Here is a 20,084-nt window from a genome sequence, read left to right as displayed (position 1 = left end):
AACCATTTTGTAATACAGTGCACCCTGTCCTTGGGGGTGTCTAGGGTCAACCGTAGGTGTGATTTACATGTAGTAAAAAGGAAGATTTGGGTCAGGCAAAATTTTGATTTCATTAGGTCAACATGGCAGGTTAAAACCGCACATACAGGCGCTGCAATCACACGACCGAGATATGTTGATAGTGCTACTTAAGTAGGTGGCACAACTAGCGTGGCTGGACCAGTGGTAGCATTTAATTTACCAGTTCTGGACACATGCAGTGCACATTACTGGGGACTACTAAGTAAAGTAAATATGCTAATGGGTTTCAGCCAATATTGCTGTGCTTTAGGAAAAGTGCACAAGCACACAAGCACTGGTTAGCAGTGGTAAACTGTGATGAGTCCTAAGGCCAGCAAAAACAAAGTCAGAATTAAAGGCACAAAGTTTTTGCCAGAGGAAAAAAATAGTGGGATCACACATACATCATAAGCATTGTGCTGATTTATCCAGGTCTATCTGGTGCAAATAACTGGGAGAACAATACAATCTGTTAAGAAATGTAAAATGTATTAACTTGTTTCTATAGTTGATAGATATGAGCTTATTTTGGCTACACCCATTTTCCACACTTCCAGGTTGATATAAATCCCCAGGATATTCCTCCATTTTTCAAGTGCCTTTTTAGAAAATAATTTGCTTCTGTGTATAGTGTATACAGCCTAGACACCCATCATTTCTCCGGACTGGTTGGGAGAGAGGAGAAAACTCAGGTGGTTCCTCCTAGGAGGAGGGTGACGCCATTGATGCAGCATGTCAGTAACGTAGGACATGAAAGTGGTCTGTACCTGTCACAGCTCTTCCATCCTTGGAGAGTGATAAATCTACCACCAAAAAACAATTATTATTTCATCACCAGTCCAGCTCCCTGCAATTTGCATATCACATCTCTATCGAGCATTAGGGGTAGACTACAATTATTGGCGATCGGAACGTGCAGCAAGTACAGTTGTGCCTTTCCAATGTGATCATTGTAGTGTATGGGTATGCCAAGTTAAGGCAGGACCGCAAAAAGGATGGGCCATTCAAGCGAAGCGAGCATCCAATTGGACTGAAATAGCCCTCACATCAGGTCTGACTTGAGGCATGACAGCAAATAGATTTGTAAGGTTGTTAAATGTTGCCCTCTGTGATATAAATTTGTATTGCTATGGTGTCACAGCACTTACATCAGTGGTGCAAGTCTATTTGCAATAATATGTGCAAGCATTTTATTATCCAAGTTCAGTAACGAGAGAGGTATTGCAATCTTGTTCATCCCTACCAGGTTTTAGTACGGTGGAAAATGACCTCTTCTCCAGTAGTCGGGTCTAATTCACCAATGTTCACTGGCACTTGGTACAAGTCTGCCTGTAGTGGTCCCAGTATCACCTTAAACGTTTTATAGAACTCTAGTGTATGGCCATTCGTTCCAGGGGCTTTACCTCCATTGAGGCTCTTGATCGCCAGTGTTATCTTTTGTGAATCTCGTATTTCAAGAAAGTATTCTCTGGCCCTATCCTCGATCCATGCAAGAGCAATATCTTCAACATAGTTCTGCAGGTCTTTGGCAGTAATTCTACTGAGATATACATGTGTGTAGAAGGCCTGGAATCTCTGTACAATTGCTGCAGTGCCCCAACTGAGTCTCCTGTGTCAGGTTTAAAGGTGTGAGTGTATTGTGCAGGTGCGCCTTTTACAGTAGCCAGGAGAGGTTCATGCTTGGCCATTTACCTTCCCCATAGTTTTGAGCTATTGTGTCTTTAGACTGCAAACTCCTGAAATGATTGTAGGGCTTTGCTCTACTCTAGTAGTGTCTGCCTATTGGGGCCATTTTCTTATTGTTTTTCTATGTGCTTTGGCTAACTGCGTCCATTTTGTCTTGAGAACGCTCACATATTTACTCAGCGCAGTCCCCAGGATAAATACCTTGAACATTTCCCACATAGCAGCAAACAATTCAACTAAGCCTATTTTTTTTAAAAAAAAAAAGGTAAGGCAATTTGGAGTTCTTCTCAGAATGCAAAATCTCTAAGGATGCCATTTGGGAAGCATCAGTCCAATGTCTAGGAGCTCGAGTGTGAGAGTAAACGGGGTGGTCAGAGAGGGTTTTGGCAGATTAGAGATGTCTTCCACCCAAAGTAACACCTCCACTGAGTACAGCCAGATATTGATATGAGTGTTCAACATGTACCGTGGAGTAAAATGAGAAGGCCCACTCCTCCCCCAATTCTTCCTTCAAAATGTCACCGAATCACTTTAATCAACTGTTTCTACAACTTTGACACGTGTGGATGATTAAATATTACTATCTTGTTTGGGGTCAAAATAAACCCTCCCTCCCCCATATCACATTGTTTGGTCTGCATAATTGCATTTTTTCATTAAAGAATTCAGGCAACATACATTTGGGGCATAGATATTAATCAGCATAACTGGCATGCCCTGCAGTGTCCCAGCTAAATATGTATATCAACCCTGCTCATCCCCGCGAAAGCGGATCGTCTTTAAGCATACTTTTTCTTACCTGCAAAGTGACTCCCCTGGTATATGTGCTCTAAGAAGTATTGTATACTCTTTGGCCCCATGATCTAGCAAATGTATAGATCTCAGCTGCTCACAAATGCATCTCCTGCAGCACTGAAACTGGAATGTCTTTCTAGGTGTAACAGAACGTTCTGTCTCTTCTTAGGACTACTCAACCCTTGGATAGCCAATGTCACTATCTTAAACATGCCCATCACTCAGCAAAGGAAATTATTAATCAAGGCAGGTAGAAGGGCCTTAACATCTGGCACTAAATGTGGATAAGGGCAATGACCAGTGTCCAACATTGGCTCATGTCCAACTTAAAGAAGAAAAATGTACTGCCGTACTACTGTACCCCTGGGGGGTCCTTCTGGTACACCCCCACAAGGCCTAGGGTGGTTAGGGTATATATTATTTTTCTTTTTTGTCAGGACACTGTGACTGAGCCCCGAGTCCAAAATGGCTGCCAAACATCTTTGTTGATGTGAGGCAGCCAATCATATTTAAAATGTTGATCTGCTGGTCCTGCAGTACTCCTGCATTTAGCAATATATTTAGATCCTTCATTTTTTTTTAAAACTACTACATTGATTTACACCAAAATCACAAAAACACACTTAACATACATTAAAACAACCCTTTGACATTGTCTGGGAAAAAAAGACATGTAAGTACTCTCATGGTTGCAAATTAAAGCTGAACTCCAACTAACATTGGCCTTTTATGGTTAGCTCAGCAATCCATAACTCTCAAAGCAGTCATGCAAACCATAAATCGACCACCGAATGCAATGTTTTTGACCTCTTAGTATTTTTACCAATAAGGAACAACTAAAATCGAGACATTAAATAACAAAAAATACCCACACCAAAAAATAATACATTATTCACAGATCATTAATGACATTTCTAAATACATTTATCACATCAATGCTGAAGTCATGAGCGTTTCATTTGTGGGCATTTGAAATATGAATTAAAGTTGCAGGTAAGTGAAAAATCTTGAGCATTTACTATCAAAATCCTTAAAAATGTTGAAGGCTAGCTGAGATGTTTTTTAACAGCGTCAAATAGAACTAGATATTCTAAGGAGGATGCTCAGTTTAATTTTGCTCCAAATTGCCAATAAAATAGATTTATTTTTATCAATTTGCCTTTGCAGATTTACTACTACGCAACCTATATTTTTTCCAACGCTGGACTTCCTGAACAAAATATTCCTTATGCTGCTGTTGGTGCAGGAGCTTTTGAATTAATTGCTGTGATAACTTGTGTAAGTAATGATCAGTGTGATCGATTATCTGAATGGAAATATTTACAGTAACCTAAAATCCACAGGTACAGCTGGCTGCTGTAGACAATGAATGTATCTGATCTTCTCAAAATATATGGCAAATAATAGAGAAGGAAAGGTTGTGGTAAATCTTAGTTACCAGGCAAAAAGATTATTACATCCCGAGGTTTGCAATGGAGCAGTGATTATCATCATGTCCCCCAGACACAGTAATTATGTTTATTGAAAGTATTTCGGATTATGATCTATCAATATGCCCACATTTATATATATGGTAAATACTGAAACTCATAAGTAATGATCCGAGTTGGACCACAGGATAGTGCGACTTATGGATATGATTGTTTTGACTCTATGCTGGTGAACTGTGCTCAATGTTTTTTATTATTAAATTGGGTTTGATATTCATTATATAGAGATGAACTTCTTATATCTGATACAATCTATTTTGTCTTTGCGATCTTTTGCATATAGTAAGTTAGCAGATATTCTTACTGCTAGTTTGCAAACAAAGCATCTTATGAATTTTTTCTTCTTCAGGGGATTTCTGTGTGTGTTGATGTTTTTTCGCATTCCTCTAGAGGGTTACTGGGTTGCCCTAGTGTGGTGGTATGCTCCAACTTTCCAAAACTGGCCTTTTCAAAATAGTAACTTAAAATTCAACTTTACCATTAAAGAGGATTTTATTGACAATTTCCCAGACACCAAACACAAAATATGTTGCTGTTCCCAATCAAGCGTTAGTGTAATGATGAGGCTGCAAGCAGGATGAAGTTAAGTAGATTTATTTGATGCTACATGGTTGTGGAGCCCACAACAGCAGGGACTCCAACAGGCTCAGTGCAGCTCAGCTCTAACTGTGAGCTTGTTCATTGACATTCCATAACCTTAGCAACAGGCAGCATTCCAACAGAAAATGCTGCTGGTATAAAGAACAGCCTATAACAACAATTGACAAAGTCTATTACTAGATTCCTTTCCTTCTTCCACAATAAAAAAATCAAGAAAAAAAAAATTAAAAACACAATGACCTTAGAATTACCTAAATCTAACAGGTTTAGTACATGTCTTTCCACTCATCCTCAAGTTCAACTGATGCGGAGCAAAACAAATTTTGGTACGACCTTGATCATAGCATCCAAGGACCTTGAGATTCTGAACTTTTGAGACTTCTTCCAAATTCCACCAATGCCCTCCCTCAACTTGTATGCATACCCACCATTTTCACAACTTTGGCAGGCTTACTATATTTTCTTTCACCTTTCTTCACATGCACTTGGACTTAATTTTAACCATGTCGCCAACATTTAGAAACAAAATCTTAACTCCTTCCTTCACATCAAACCATTCTTTCTGTTTGGTTTAGGTCACACAAATGTTCTCCTATACAATAGACATCAAATTCATCACATCAGAATCAGACTTCAACAACCTTGACATCCATCCAGGCCTGAATGTCGTGCACGCCATTCTTCCCCTCATGGGTCTGAATGGTAATATTTTAGTAGAAGAATGAGGTGTAGTCCTGTAGAACCAAATCATACTGCTCAGGGCTTGACTGACATCATAATTATTAGCTGTGGCCCACTTGACACACTCTCCTACTACACAATTCATCCTCTCAATAAGATCTTTAGCTTGAGGATGATAAAGGGAACTCCGCAAATGTTTGACTCCAGAGAGCTCCAAGAAGGACTGAAAATCACTGCTCACAAACTGTTTACCATTGTCAGAAACGACAACCTCTGGAAACCCTTCCCTCATGAACACTTCCTTGAGGAACTCAATGCTGACCTTGGAGTTTGCATTCTTGACAAGTTTGCTTTCAGGACACTTGGAAGCATATCCCAATAGAACCTAATTATATTAAGAGTGCCCTGACAAAGTATCATACGGTCCCATGACATCAATTTAACCATGGACCATCAGAGCATTTAATGGGGAGTATGGGAGGAGGAAACACCTTCAAACTTTTGTCCAATGCTCCACACACAAACAACACTCACTGACCAGCTCATCGACTTCTGTGTCCATTCTAGGGCACCAAAAGGTGTCCCGGACGTGCCGTTTGGTGAGCGTGGCCCATAGTTGTCCTTCATGCCCTCCTTATTATGTCTACTCTGAACACATGTGGTGGAAGGAGCTTGTCTCCTCTCAAGAGCAGACCATCCTCCAAAGAGATTTCACTCTCCACCTTGTAAAACGGTTGTAGGAGAGGAGATAAAATCTTCTCCCTTCGCCATCCCTTCTTCACCAAAGCACACACATCTTGTAACACAGAATCGTTAACCCCTTCCGTGCTCATGACGGCTCCACGCCCTCATGAGTCACGGGCGGCCTGTGCTCATGATCGCGTGGAGCTCTCATGCAACTGCCACTCTGCCCACGCTCCGCCTACGCAGCACTAATTCCCCGCCTGTGTGGGTGAATTTGTGAGTGGGCGGGGTCATGACGGCTCCATGCCGTCATGAGCACACACCGCCCGTGATTCATGACTGCGTGGAGCCATCATGAGTACGGGAGCGCCACGCCCGCCCCCTAGCCCTGCCCGCGCGCGCCGGATTTGAGCCACAGCGAAAAGGTTAAGAAATGCGAATCTCCATTCTTCTTCAGAGCATATCCTCAACACTAGAATATCTAATGCAGTGACAAGGCAATCTTCACAGATGTCATCAATCAGATTCTTAAATTTGGTTTCATCATGTTCGTTATTTCCCACAGGGAAATGGGAAAAAGAATCCGGTCTGCAGTTTCTCCCCTCCCCCCTCCTCCCCGAAATATGCTTAACATCAAACTGATACTGTAAAAGGTTTGTAACCATCCTCAAAATCCTTGGTGTACAGCATTTACCCATGTTATCCCCCTAAATATTTACTAGAGGTTTATGGTCAGTTTGTAAAAAAACACAAAAAAAACACTTCCCCAGATATAGGGGCGAAACTTCTCAATTGCCCAACCACAACCCAAAAGTTCCTTTCGATAAAAGAGTATTGGATTTCAGCAGCTCTTAACACTCTAGAGGCAAACCCAATGATATATTCAACACATCTCACGGTCTGTGTCAACGTAGCCCCCAAACCCACCTGACTGGCATCAACCGTCACACAGCAAGTATGGCTAGGGTCTAACGGTTTGAGGGCCTTGAAATGTTTTAGCAGGGTTTTCATGCGGTCAAACACTTGCACGCAATCACTTCCCCGGTGATACAGCACCCCCTTTTTGAGAAGCCCACTAATGGGGCAGACAATAGTGGCAAAGTCAGGGATGAATCTGGAGTAATATTCACACAACCCCAAAAGAGACTGGACACTAGTTTTATCAAAAGAAGCTGGGGCATTGACAATAGCCTCCAGTAATCCAGGTTTGGGGCTGACACCTTGGTGAGAAACAATATGCCCCAATTATTCGACTTTTTCTTATGTTATGTTATGTTAAAAGTAATTTGTAGAGTGCATATTCACCAGGTGGTTTCTTGGCGCTGAGGGAGGACGGCAGTTGTACAAGAGTGAATGAGTCTTCAGTTGTACGCCTGGATAAATAGCCAGGTCTTAAGTAATTCTCTAAACTCTGTGTAGGAGGCGGCGATGCGCAAATTAGAGGGGAGTGTATTCCAGAACTGGGGGGCCAAGATCGTATATCTAAGACCCACATGATTCTTTCGTTTGAAGCTATGGGGAACCAACTGATTTTTATTTGAAGAATGAAGGTCACGCGCTGGAATGTACCTCTGTTTTTTGGAAGCGATGAAAGCAGGCCTGCGTTCTGAGAGGGCTTTATAGATGGTAAAGCCCAGTTTAAACAGGTAGCGTTGGGGCAAAGGAAGCCAGTGAAGGCTTTTCAACAATGGATTCACATGTGGGTGTTTGGAGTAACCAAAGAAAAGCCTAGCTGCCTGATTTTCGACCAGTTGCAGCCGATGCAACTGGTAGGCCGGTATGCCAGTATACAGGGAGTTTGCGTAATCAAAACGCTTGATGACCAAGGCAAGAACCACTTGGGTCAGAGCTGCGGTGGAAAGGAATCTGCTAATTTTCTGAATTCTTCAGAGATGGAAAAAACACTCAGAGACCGCTGATCTGAGCCTTCATGGTTAGGCTGTTACTGATGACGATTCCCAGACTTTTTACCAAGCTGACTGGGAGAGGAGGACTCCCTAATAGTGGAGGCCAGAAGTTGGAATTCCAGGGGTTGGCCAGACCACCAGTAAGCTGTTCTGGCAAAAGAACTGACACTTATCAGACTTCAGGACATTGCCATGTTCCTTGAACAATGTCCACACTTTGGGAAGAGTGTGATAATGGGAGGATGAATCTGTAGCAAAAATTAAAATGTCATCTTGGAAAACAAGAACGCCATCTATCTCTTTAAGGGTGTTATTCATAACTCTCTGAAAGACAGGTGCCACCGATGCCAACCCAAACAGCATGCAGCGATAAGTACCCAATGGAGACACAAAAGCTGTAAGATGTCTGGACTCAGGATGGAGCTCGACTTGGTGGTAGACACTGGCCAAGTCGAGGTTGGAAAAGAATTTTGCTCCTCTGGTACAAGCAAAGAGGTCACTAATCTAGGGCAAAGGATGCAAATATACCCATATCTATTTGTTTAAAGACCTCAAATCAACACAAACTCTGAGTTGACCACTCCTCTTGTGAGCACTACCAATGGGGAAAGCCACAATGAAGATTCCGTAGGCTCGATAATTCCTTTCGCACACAAATCCTTGAATTCCTTTTCTAGGACAGTCTTACACTATATGGCACACTCCTCAGTTTGTGTTTGATAGGTGTGGTACCATCTTTATCCACAATTTAGTTTTTAAAACCTTTAATCTTTCCAAGGGTGTCACCAAACACTGATTGAAACATGGCTTTCCATTTATTTTAAACAAACGTTTGTGAAACGGCTCTCCTTTTTGCAGTAATTGCAGGCTAATAGCAGGACATCTGCTACTTTTTTAATGAGAGGCATTCGCGCTCCTAAGACATGTGTTTGAAGTACTTACAGTTTGACCTTCAGGTTTTACAACTTTGGGAACAACATTGGAGCTAATGTTTCTTGACTTAACAAGTGATTTCCCAGTACTCACAACATTAACACACCATGTGCTCTTGTCATCTAACTCCTTCAAAGAGAACATAGATATGTCAATGCTCTAAGCAATCTTAATAGTTTCGTCTAAAGACAGATCACCCAAACTGAACAATGTTTGTCTTATGTGTTTGTCCTTGCATTAGCAAACAAATTGGTCTCATATAAGTTGATCAGTGACATTTTCAAATTTGACATGCAGCCAACCTCAGCAATTCTGATATGTATGAGTCCACATCCTTTTCTTCATTCTGTTTTCTTTTAAAGAATTAGTGTATAAGTACCATTAGGCTTGGCTGTTTATCAAACCTATTCTTGAGTTTGCCCCTAAATATATTTCAGATGCGTCATATCATATTTCATTTCCCATCCAACAGGTTGGTCGCCTGGAGTGTTTAAAAATACTGGTGGAGGCTTCACAGCTTGCATGGTGCACATTATAACTGTAGCTTAGATCTAAAAAGGTTAATATGTAGCCATAATCAAAATTGAAGAGGACAGAGAAATAGGATGCCGAAGAGGTAGGTGTGCGTATCAATGTGTGACAAACAAATGATTACAGTGCAAAGTCAAGGTGTGTCGCAGAAAATATAAAGTGAGCACATGAGGGGTGTGTGTCACCGAGAAACACACGAATAATAAGTTATGAAAAAAAATACCTCACATTTTAAAATCGTAACTTCCCAGGTTAATGTAAGCTGACACGATTTTAAAAAAACACGCACCAGTGTAAGTTGGATGTGCTTGTCATCATAGAACTTGTAGGAGCGGTGGAGATTCTGCCAGCTCGTAAAAGTTTTGCCATGATGTTTAACCGTTAGCTGATACTAGAAAAGAGTTGAATGCACGCACTAGCTTACCGACGTTCGTATCATCGTCGAACAACATCAAGAAGGAGAAATGAAGGGCAGGTTATTCCAGCCTGTAAAAATTGCCACCGTAACATGACAGCGTTACGTGAAGCGTGACAATCAAAGTAGGAATGAACAAGCTAAGACAACGTCATTGGGAATGATCACAGACCTTAGAGCGAGGTGTTCAATGCGTAGAGCGAGGAACAAGTATGCTGGCTGTCCTCTCTTGGTAAGGTGATATCAACGAGCAAACGTGGGCTTTCACTCGAGCTGTTTAATGCAGGTAAAGTTGAGCGAGACGGCCGTTGGGTACTTTCAATGAAAAGGAATGTGAGAGGCAAAAAAACGCAATATCGAAATATTTTTCAGCTGAGGTCGAATATAACAAAGTCATGCACCATACCTTATGGTTATTGTCCAATTTTGGCCCAAAGCTGGGTGTAGAGGTGTGCCCATGTGGCAGAGAAAAACTGTAGAAATAGTAGTGCATGCAGGGTATCACCATGTAGCTAGGATCATCGCCAAAAATCTGTAGTGATGACGCTGCAAGTAGGGTGAGATTAAGTAGATTTATTTGCAGCTACATGTTTCTGGAGCCCACAACAGCAGGGACTCCACCAGGCTCAGTGCAGCTCAGCTCCAACTGTGAGCTTGTTCATTGACATTCCATAATCTTAGCAACAGGCAACATTCCAACAGAAAATGCTGCTGACATAAAGAACAGCCTATAACAGTATTTGACAAGGTGCATTTCTACAGTTAGCACTTGTTAAATATCATAAGGCAACCCGATGTTATCCTATGGGAGAGGTAGGGCTCAGAGTAGTGTAGTGGAAAAATAAATGTAGGGGTTTTTACACTATCAGGACACATAAAACATAAACGTTCATGTACCACCTTTTGTTTACAATGTATCCTACACTATGGGGTGCCTATGGCCTACCTTAGGGGTGACTTATATACAATAAGATGGGAATTTAAGATTAGCAAAGAAGTTATCTTGCTAAGTCGAATTAGCTGTTTAAAACTGCATGCAGGCTGCAATGGCAAGCCTGGGACATGTTTAAACCCGTTGTGTGCTAATGACGAGCTCAGCTCGTCATGAGACACAGTTAAACTGCACTCATGACGAGCTGAGCTCGTCACGGCCATTGGAACGTTCGCACGCGGGGATAATCTCCCCGCTGTGCTGAACGTTCGAAAAACGGGTGTGGCCGTGATGAGCTGAGCTCGTCATGAGTGCAGCTCCGCTGTGCCTCATGACGAGCTGAGCTCGTCACCAGCACGGCGGCGCCGCACGCGGCCCCCCTCCCCCCACACAGGAGGTGAAAAAACCCCGCAGAGAAGGGGTTAAAGGGCTACTTAAGTGGGCGGAGGAATAAGTGCTGCAGGTCTACTAGTAGCATTTAATTTACAGGCCCTAGGTATATGGTACCAGTCTAAAAGTGATTTATAAGTAGATTAATTAAGCCAATCTAGTATAAACCAATTTTAACATGTTTAAATGAGATAGCACAAGCACTTTAGCACTGGTAAGGAGTGGCAAAGTTCACAGAGTCCTAGGGCCAGTGAAAACAACTTCCGCAAAATTAGGAGGAGCGAAGGAAAAACGTTTGGGAGAAGACCACTCTAAGGCTGACAGGTTAATAACATTTCTTTAATCTAAAGTATCTAGACATCCCAAACTAGTCACAGACAGCAACTAGCTCATATAGATAGTGTGGTAAAACAACAGTGACAAGTTTTCTCCTTCTGCTCACCCACCCATTGCATCTCATTCTTTTCATATATTCATTTTATTGAGTGCGGATTTCTCACTTATGAATGCATGCTACATTTACTATTTTTGTGCATGTCCAACATGCATTTGATTAATTATAGTTTGATAGTGCAATAAATAACTATGAATGTATTCCCATGATTTACAATGTCTTGTGGAATTATTCTATTTGCCATCATTCAATATGAGGCCAGCCCTTTTCAGAAAAGTGTATGTAACCTCGGTACAGACAAACATAAGGCAGAGAGGACATTTGTTGGCTACTTGGTATACTTGATTAAAGCAATCACTGCTGAAAACATCCTTAACTAAGGCTATAGTCACCCATCTGCTGGGGAAGCCACAACGTACTAAGCGTAGAACAACCTTCTCAATACCGAACAACATGTCTGTTGTTCGCCAAGGTATGCCGGAAAAAGGCCACTTTAGAAACTCATACAGACTCTTTAGTGCTAAGACAGCTTTGCTGAAGGCAACAACAGAGGAATAAGAACACAGAGTCTGCCTTTCATACAAGGTATCTTCTTTTTCCTTTTGATATTTGCCTATTCTTCACCTTCATTGACACTTTTTTGTTTATATTTATAATTACAACTATACAACGGATTTTCATAAGAATAAGAACACGGTTTTACTGAAAACATAAAAATACTCATAGTGCGTATTCTTGTGTGTTGGTTCATTGTGAAAAAAGTTGTGAACCCCAATAAAAACAAACATTCATGTGAGTCTTACTGGACTGATCGTTGCCGAATTCAGCATCCTAAAAGTGTACCCTGGTGACTGGGAGGTTACAATATACCAGGTTACCTTCTCAAATTGATAGGTTAGCATTGAGGCTGCGCTTTTGTCAGAGGGTGTAGAAAACCTCATCTTGGGCCATATTTTGAATGAAAACAACTAAAAAACTTTCAAGATGTGGCACCCAAGGTAACTATAAAACTTAAGTCAAATTGTGCTACATGATAATATGAAAAGCTTCGGATTCTCTTCAAAAGTGCAGAGGTGTTTTACGAATTCCATAAAATATGTTTTGAAGATTTGTTTTGGCAAGTTAAAGAAAAATGATGTTCTTAATTATTTTTCGAATGAAAATAATTCAAATAGACTTTTAGCAGGTAGGTTTCTCACTAAAAAGCTTTCGTAGAAATATTTTAAAGCAATGTGACCTGATGAGAAATAAGTAATTCAGAAAATTATGCAATATCCTGAAAAAAGAATTGCAATTTCACATCTCACAGTAAAGAGTCAATAAGAAACGCTTCATTGTTCCCTGGAAAGCAGCGGACATAATGACAGTTGTTATTCCTGTAACACCCCCGAACCTCTAAGAAGGTAACATCCGACAGAGGATGTTAGCCTTTTCAGCCAGACCCTGAGGCAAGTCACCTATTGATAGGTTAGGCAAAGTGAACCATATGTGTGAGAAATGTTAGAAACAAGATTCCTAATTTGCCAACAAATTAGCAATTCTAAATTTCACAGACTTTTGTCTACTTTTTTTAGATTTACCTATTTTTGTTAATACACAAGATCTGTACATGCAGACTACTTCTGCACTTAGCAGTTGGTTTGAAGTGCATTGTGTCTTTTTTACAGCCATTGCATCTCCACAATATGAAAATCGTCTTCCTGTAGAGGAGCTCTTTTTCTTGCACCTGCATGAAATAAGGAGCTATTCCCTTCACACATCCACTTAAAAAATTAAAAAGTGGGAACTAGGATGACATTTGCTCCAGAACATCCACAACATTTTTTTCTTTCTTTTTCATGACCAGCGCATACTGTTTTCGCCTTTGCCTATTTCTAACCCTTATTTATTCCACGGAAATAACCACCTAGGGTCCAAGATATTTTGACATTGGTTAATTAATTTCCTAAATAAATTCTAACTTTGCAAATCATGAATGTTGTTTGGATCTAGAAATACATTTTTTAAACCAACAGGAGACCCACTTGGCTCTGAAATAACAGGATCTTCATTGTCAAATTCTCAGTTAGTTCACAAGAGTTCAATTTACGCTAATAATGGGATTGTCTTACAATCAGTCAAAGCCATGTATGTGGTAATGATGTTTAAAAATATAGCACAGTTTTAAGATTGAAGTAGAACCCATGCCTAAATGATCATTACATAGTGGAGAACTACAATTCTTCGAACATGACCTTGATTTCTGCTGCGTGATGCTGCCCAGAGGGGGGTGGGCATTCCAATTAAGTACAATTCAAGTATGTCTGCATGTTAGTCATGATATTCGTAATATTGTGTTCTGTCTGCATTTTCATCTAAAAACTAAACATATGATACAAGATTATCCAATGGGGTATAATGTGTGATTGCAATGTGCGATTCCAAGTAAGACCAACAAAAATACAAATAGACATGGTCATGATCAGTGGATTAAAGGATGCGTAAAGGTTTTTATTAAATACACTTTTTCTTTCTGATTTCAGAGTATTTTAATAGAATATACAGGAAGAAGGATTCTCATTATTGGAGGATATTCGTTAATGGCATTTTGGTGCCTCGTAGCAACAGTCACACTGATATTTCAGGTTTGTAGCCAAGTTCAACTACCAAATATTATGTAGCAAACGCATTTAATATGAAGAGTTGTTTAAGCCTTCGAGGGTGATTTAGAGTTTGACATATGCCGTATTACTGTTGAAATGTCCGTGTAAAGCCATTCTCAACAATGGAATTCTGGTCACACTATATAGAGTTGGTGGTTTGATAGATGGCACTCGATCAAACTTCTGCTGCCTCTGACACATTTTTCTTTCTCTGTCAATGGAGTTATCAGCCAATCACAACAGATGAAGTTAGCTCAGCCCTCTGGCCACCCTATTTGAATTTGGCTTTTCGATGATGTAGGTATGGCAGAGCCACCTCCACACGGGAGACAACAGAAACAAAGTATAAATAGGATGGCACAACAAATACATCTAAAATTCAAAAACATGTTGCTGTTGCTACAAGGCATCGGTCTGTATCTGACAATGCTGGAAGAGATATGAAAAAAGGCCTAACACCACATGGGCTGCTAGGACTACAGTGCGCACTACTTGGTATGAATTATAAACATTCATGCAAAACTTTTCAAATTATTCAGCTGTATATTTAATACATTTTCAAATGTTGAACCAACATTTCGATCCAATATTCATTACATCAAATCATATTGGACTTGCAATATAGATTTTGTTAATATTTCATGAACAACCACCCAATGCATTTCGGGACGTTCTTGTCCATTCGTCAGGGGTTCCTGTTGTGGACTGAAAAAACAAGGAAACAATATATAAACGATGCCATACATACATGTTTGAAATAAACAATTATACACTCTAAAGCATTAAGTAATGTGTAATTACCATTCCTTCATTACACTTGTAGAACTTAATGGTAGTTTACAATAAACAAGGAATCATCACAGTCATGTATGACCAATAGGTACATAAGCACAAAATCGCTGTCAATTATAATTAGCAAGTACATTAGCACACAATCTTAAACCTAAATGAAACTCGTGAGTTAAGCTGTTACCAATGTAAACATAATCACATGCCTCGAAAAGATATAAAAACCTCTATCTACAAAAGGAGATGGAAATGAACCAGTCGCTATAGCTATTAGACATGAGCATTCAAACTTACACATGCACGTTAGAAAAACGCGTGCTCACCTCAACAAAGGACGAACGTCGTGGTTGAGCGATAATGAAATATTAATTATAGCCGACTCTGTGAGGAAACAAGTGTATGCTATCAGTACCAGCAAAGTATATCACAAACCATTACGTTAAGCCGATATAAAGAAGGGCTCACCTCTAACAAGACGAAGTTGTGAAAACCGTCTACAAGCATTCTGAAAGTCGTCTGTTCCTACAGGAGTAAAGGTAACATCAGTACCTTTGAAAATATCACTAGTCGGTAGATACGGAACGACTGACACACAAGCTTACCTCTTAACAAACGGAGACGCTCCGAACTGACATGCCTGGCTGGTTCGATGATGCACTTCCGTGTCATCGTACTCGGCTTATAAGCAAAACTTCCGGGTAGTCAATAAAAATAGGCAACGGACTATCCTTGCTACGTACTAGTACCTCTCAACCATGTGAAGGCACCGCGCATATTGTTATTATGTGTATGAACACTTCTAGCTTTGTTGAGAATATATTTACTATAGCGCTAATCTCAGTATGAAGAAATACAATGTAAAAAATAGATGAAAAGCCACAACTGATAAACAAAGCGCCATGATTAAAACGCCTAAAACTTTATGCCACGAACAAAAACCTAACGCACCATTTATTCCTCACAAATACAGGACCTCATGTGATATTATCCAAAGAAAAAAACGTAGATAATTACTGCATGTGTTCGAAACTAGAAAAAAATGAATTTGCAAAACATACCTATGGTACACCTTACTATTCAAATCTCATAACGTCAACAATAATTGTGAATGACCTGCCTGCTATTTACACCTTATGCATATACAACAAATAACCTTGTTTAGTAAGAAAACATAATAGATCTTCCAGTGTGTTATAATTGTAAACATCTAATATGTAATCATGTGTGTTTACCTAGTATTTTTAGAACGGATTCCTAGTGGCTTATTAGAACTGTCATCAAGCCTGCGTAAACATACTATAAAAAACAGCTCATTTCAAATTTATCATTTAACCCAGATGGGGTCAAAGTCTGTAATCTTTTGATCCAGAAAGCCTCTCTCTGGAGGAGGGTATGGTCATTATCTCTGCCTTCATATCGGGGTACTACTTCAATGATCTGGCATTTGATTTGCGCAATTGTATGTCTTTTCTCCATCCAATGTGCCGCCAGTGGTGATGTAGAATTCTGATTTCGTATCCGGCTCTTATGTTCTGATACTCGAATTTTGAATTTTCTTGTAGTTTTACCTACATACAAAAGTCCGCACGGACATTTAATCGAATAAACAATGAAATCAGTGTTACAATCTGACGTATGATGTAGTGGTATTTGCTCGCCTGTTCTGGGATGTAGTAATGTATTACCCAGTATCATGTTGTTGCAGTTATTGCAATTCCAGCATTTAGGAGTGCCGCGAAAGGATCCTCCTTTTGGTTTTACTCTTGAAGGCTTAGTTAAAAGTTCTTTCAAGTTTTGTGCTCTTGTATATGCGAATAGTGGTTTATCTATGAAAAGATTCTGAAAATCAGATTCCACTTCCAATAATTCCCATCTACGTGAAATGATCCTTTTAATGTCTCTCGATGCTGAAGAATATTTGGAGACAAATATCATTCTGGTAGTGCTGGTTTTTTCTTGTTTTGTGAGCAAAAGACTTCTTGTCATGTTGTTGACCTTTGTAATTTGTCTATTTAGAATAGGTTCAGGATATCCTCTTTGTATGTATCTAGATTTTTGTTCAAGAAGTGATGTTTTGCAGTCATTTGGATTTGAAGAGATCCGTTTGATTCTCATAAATTGAGATGTGGGCAGATTGTCAATAAGGTTTTTAGGATGAAAACTACTATATAGTAGTGCATTATTCCTGTCTGTCGGTTTTTTAAATAACTTGGTTTCAATGATCTGATTTTTCAATTGGACCATGACATCCAGAAAGGAAATTTCATCATGACTGATAGTGAATGTAAACTGTATCCTTGGATCCACTTGATTGAGGCGGGTGATGTTATTCAACAACGAACTTTCAGATTGTCGCCAGATTACAAAGATGTCATCTATGTAGCGTCTAAAGTATACCAGGCCTTCTTTCCAGAAAGGGTCAGTCAGTATGTGGTCATGTTCAAATTTCGCCATGAATGTATTGGCATACATAGGTGCTCCAGGAAAACCCATGGATGTGCCATTCATTTGATTGTAGAAAACACCCTGCCACTCAAAATAACTATTCATTAGATAGAACTCCAATAGTTGTAGCAGCATGCATTTTTGGCTTTCCAACCCTTCGTCTTGAAGTAGTGCCCATTCAACAGCTTCCAATCCAGATTGGTGTGGGATCGACGTATATAACGCCACAACATCTATTGTGCATAAAATCCAGTCCTCTGTGTTGTTTACTGAAATTGTTGTCAAACTCCTCAGAAAATCAGAAGTGTCTTCTATGTAAGTTGGCCACTTACACACAAAGGATTTTAAAAAATGATCGATGAATCTGCCAGGGGTTTCAAAAATAGATCCACAACCGGATACGATCGGTCGAAACGGTGGATTGTGCAATTGTTTGTGTATTTTAGGCAGGAAGTAAATCCAGGGATGCCTGGGATAAGTTTGGTGTAGATATTTTCTTGTCTTTTCGTCAATCCAGTGGAGCTTTTCTGCTTGGTCAAGAATTTTATCAAGAGTTTTTGAAATTTCCGTTGTCGGGTCTTGATTTAGTTTTAGATAGGTGTTTTCATCCGTGACATGTTCTGTCCCTTTTCTTAGCTAGAAATCCACATCCATCATAACAAGGCCCCCTCCTTTGTCAGCTGGAAGAGAAGCATGGCAATCCACCAGAAAATCGAAGTTAAGGAGTATTCTGCATTTTTCTTTTTTTTTAAAGCTAAAATGAATGTTAATAACATATGAAAATGTATTTTATGTTACATATATCTCTTTCAAAATAATACAACTTGTAAACATATATAAAATGCTTCTAAACCATAATGTTGAAAAGATATGCATTTTTTATTTATTAATGTACCTTCATTTTCAAAAACATCATTACCAATGTTAGTTTAACACCAGAACCTAAGGCTAAATGTAGGCCGAACATGATAGGGAGCAGGTCGAATACCAAAACCAGGTTACATCCAGACTTCTGGAGCTCCTCTACACTTTCAATATTTTTCAAAGCCCAATTTTTTACGATGTTTTTCTTCTAGATAGGCAACACTCCTACAAAAAGCTAGGCAACTATGGTACTACTGTTGCACGTCCCAACCCATAAGATACAATTCTTTTTGATCAAGTATTTGTGCTCATACAATATTGGACATCTGTTGCAAGATGTCTATAAACAGAGTAACATAAACCCATGGAGTATCTCTCCCATATCACATTTGACAAATTAGTATTGGAGCACTCATAGTCGTATTTTTGCATATGGTGTTGCGACAAATATAATATCTTTGCCTGTGGTCAAATGCATCAGTCCTTATTTTCTCCTCTTCAAACAAGTAATCAGGAACACAAAAGAAGTGGTGAGTGTAGTTGCAGTTATTTTTTTCACACTATCATATAAAATACGGATGGTTGAGCCAACACGTTTTATCCAACAATGAACTTTCTCAAGGCTGATAATATGTCATGCTGGTAACATGAAAGAGAAGAAACACAATGTGTATGGGAGTCAATGTTATTGATATATACCTTATTCTATAGGTGCTCCCTTCAACTATTATGTACATACCTAGGTGCTATTTGAAAAAGAGCGATGTAAGAATTCCCTTCCTATTTATATCAGACATATATCACCCCAAAATGATATTTCACTAATGTCTGTGATATGGTTAGGTCACAAACTGAAAGTACCAATGCTCACATATGTTAATGAACAATTTTTAGCTTTTGAGTCTAGGTACTATAGCCAGTTACTTAAAAACTGAATCTAAAAATGTCTATAAATATCACTATATTTTGATCACAACATCAATAAAATATTATAGTACAGGTTGTGGCTTGATAGTTAAGCATGAAGGTGTCTTGTAGGGGAGCTCCCACTACAATAAGCCTTTTCCCCTGGGGAGCAGAGAGCCCAAGCTCTCCTAAAATGCAGCTCCATGCTTGGCAGTCAAGTCACACGCTGCATAATAATATTTTATTGATGTTTATATCAAAATATAGTGAGATTTATAGAAATATTTAGATTCGGTTTTTATGTAACTGACTATAGTACCTTGAATCAAATGCTAAAAAAGCCCCCAGATACAGATGTGGTGGTTACGGTCAGTCGGCACCATCCTTGCAAGGGGGTCCATATCGCCAGGACCTTTCCTCTGGAATGTTGCCGGGCTCCCCCAGCCCAGTCCCCTGTGCCCAGTGCCTTGCATGGGGAAATGCATTCCTTCTTCCTGATTTGGCCGCCCTGGTGATTACTGCTTTATGCAGTCCCATGAGGGGGTGTCAGGGGACTTGGACCCAACTGCAGCCCTTTTGTGGGCCTTGTTGACTCCACACTACCATCCGCCGCAGAGGGGAGACTCCTGGGACTCCACATGGGCCAGCATTGGGGTCCCTGAGGCGATTGGTGCCTGATGGAGTGGGCCATTCTCCCCCCTACATTCAGTGCACAAAAGCTCGGGCGGCCCTGGGACTTCGACAATAAGGCCTGATTCCCATTACCTCACTCACATCCATACATAGAGGTTATTAGTCTCAACAAGACACCATTGGAGGTACATGGGGTGCCCCAGGAGGAAGCCTAGATTTGTGCTGGTTGCAGAGGTAGTGCCTGAGGAACACAGATCCAGGTAGTCGTTATACCGACTCTTGTTGCATCTACACTGCTGGCCACGACT

At 40.1% G+C, this 20,084-nt stretch overlaps 1 protein-coding gene across 1 annotated transcript in view; it reads left to right on the top strand.

The window, feature by feature from the left end:
* Positions 1-20,084, top strand: part of LOC147679577 (solute carrier family 2, facilitated glucose transporter member 11-like) — a 510,350-nt gene that overhangs the window by 395,296 nt on the left and 94,970 nt on the right. Inside the window, exons 8-9 of the mRNA XM_086943162.1 lie at positions 3,709-3,819; positions 14,020-14,121. Of these exons, the coding sequence (XP_086799288.1) occupies positions 3,709-3,819; positions 14,020-14,121 (213 nt within the window). The remainder of the gene's footprint in view (positions 1-3,708; positions 3,820-14,019; positions 14,122-20,084) is intronic.

Source organism: Lissotriton vulgaris, chromosome 11 (assembly GCF_964263255.1).
Source record: "Lissotriton vulgaris chromosome 11, aLisVul1.2, whole genome shotgun sequence".
Taxonomy (NCBI): Eukaryota; Metazoa; Chordata; class Amphibia; order Caudata; family Salamandridae; genus Lissotriton; species Lissotriton vulgaris.
The sequence above is the reverse complement of the archived record's forward strand: the minus strand, read 5'-3'. Positions and strand labels throughout refer to the sequence as shown.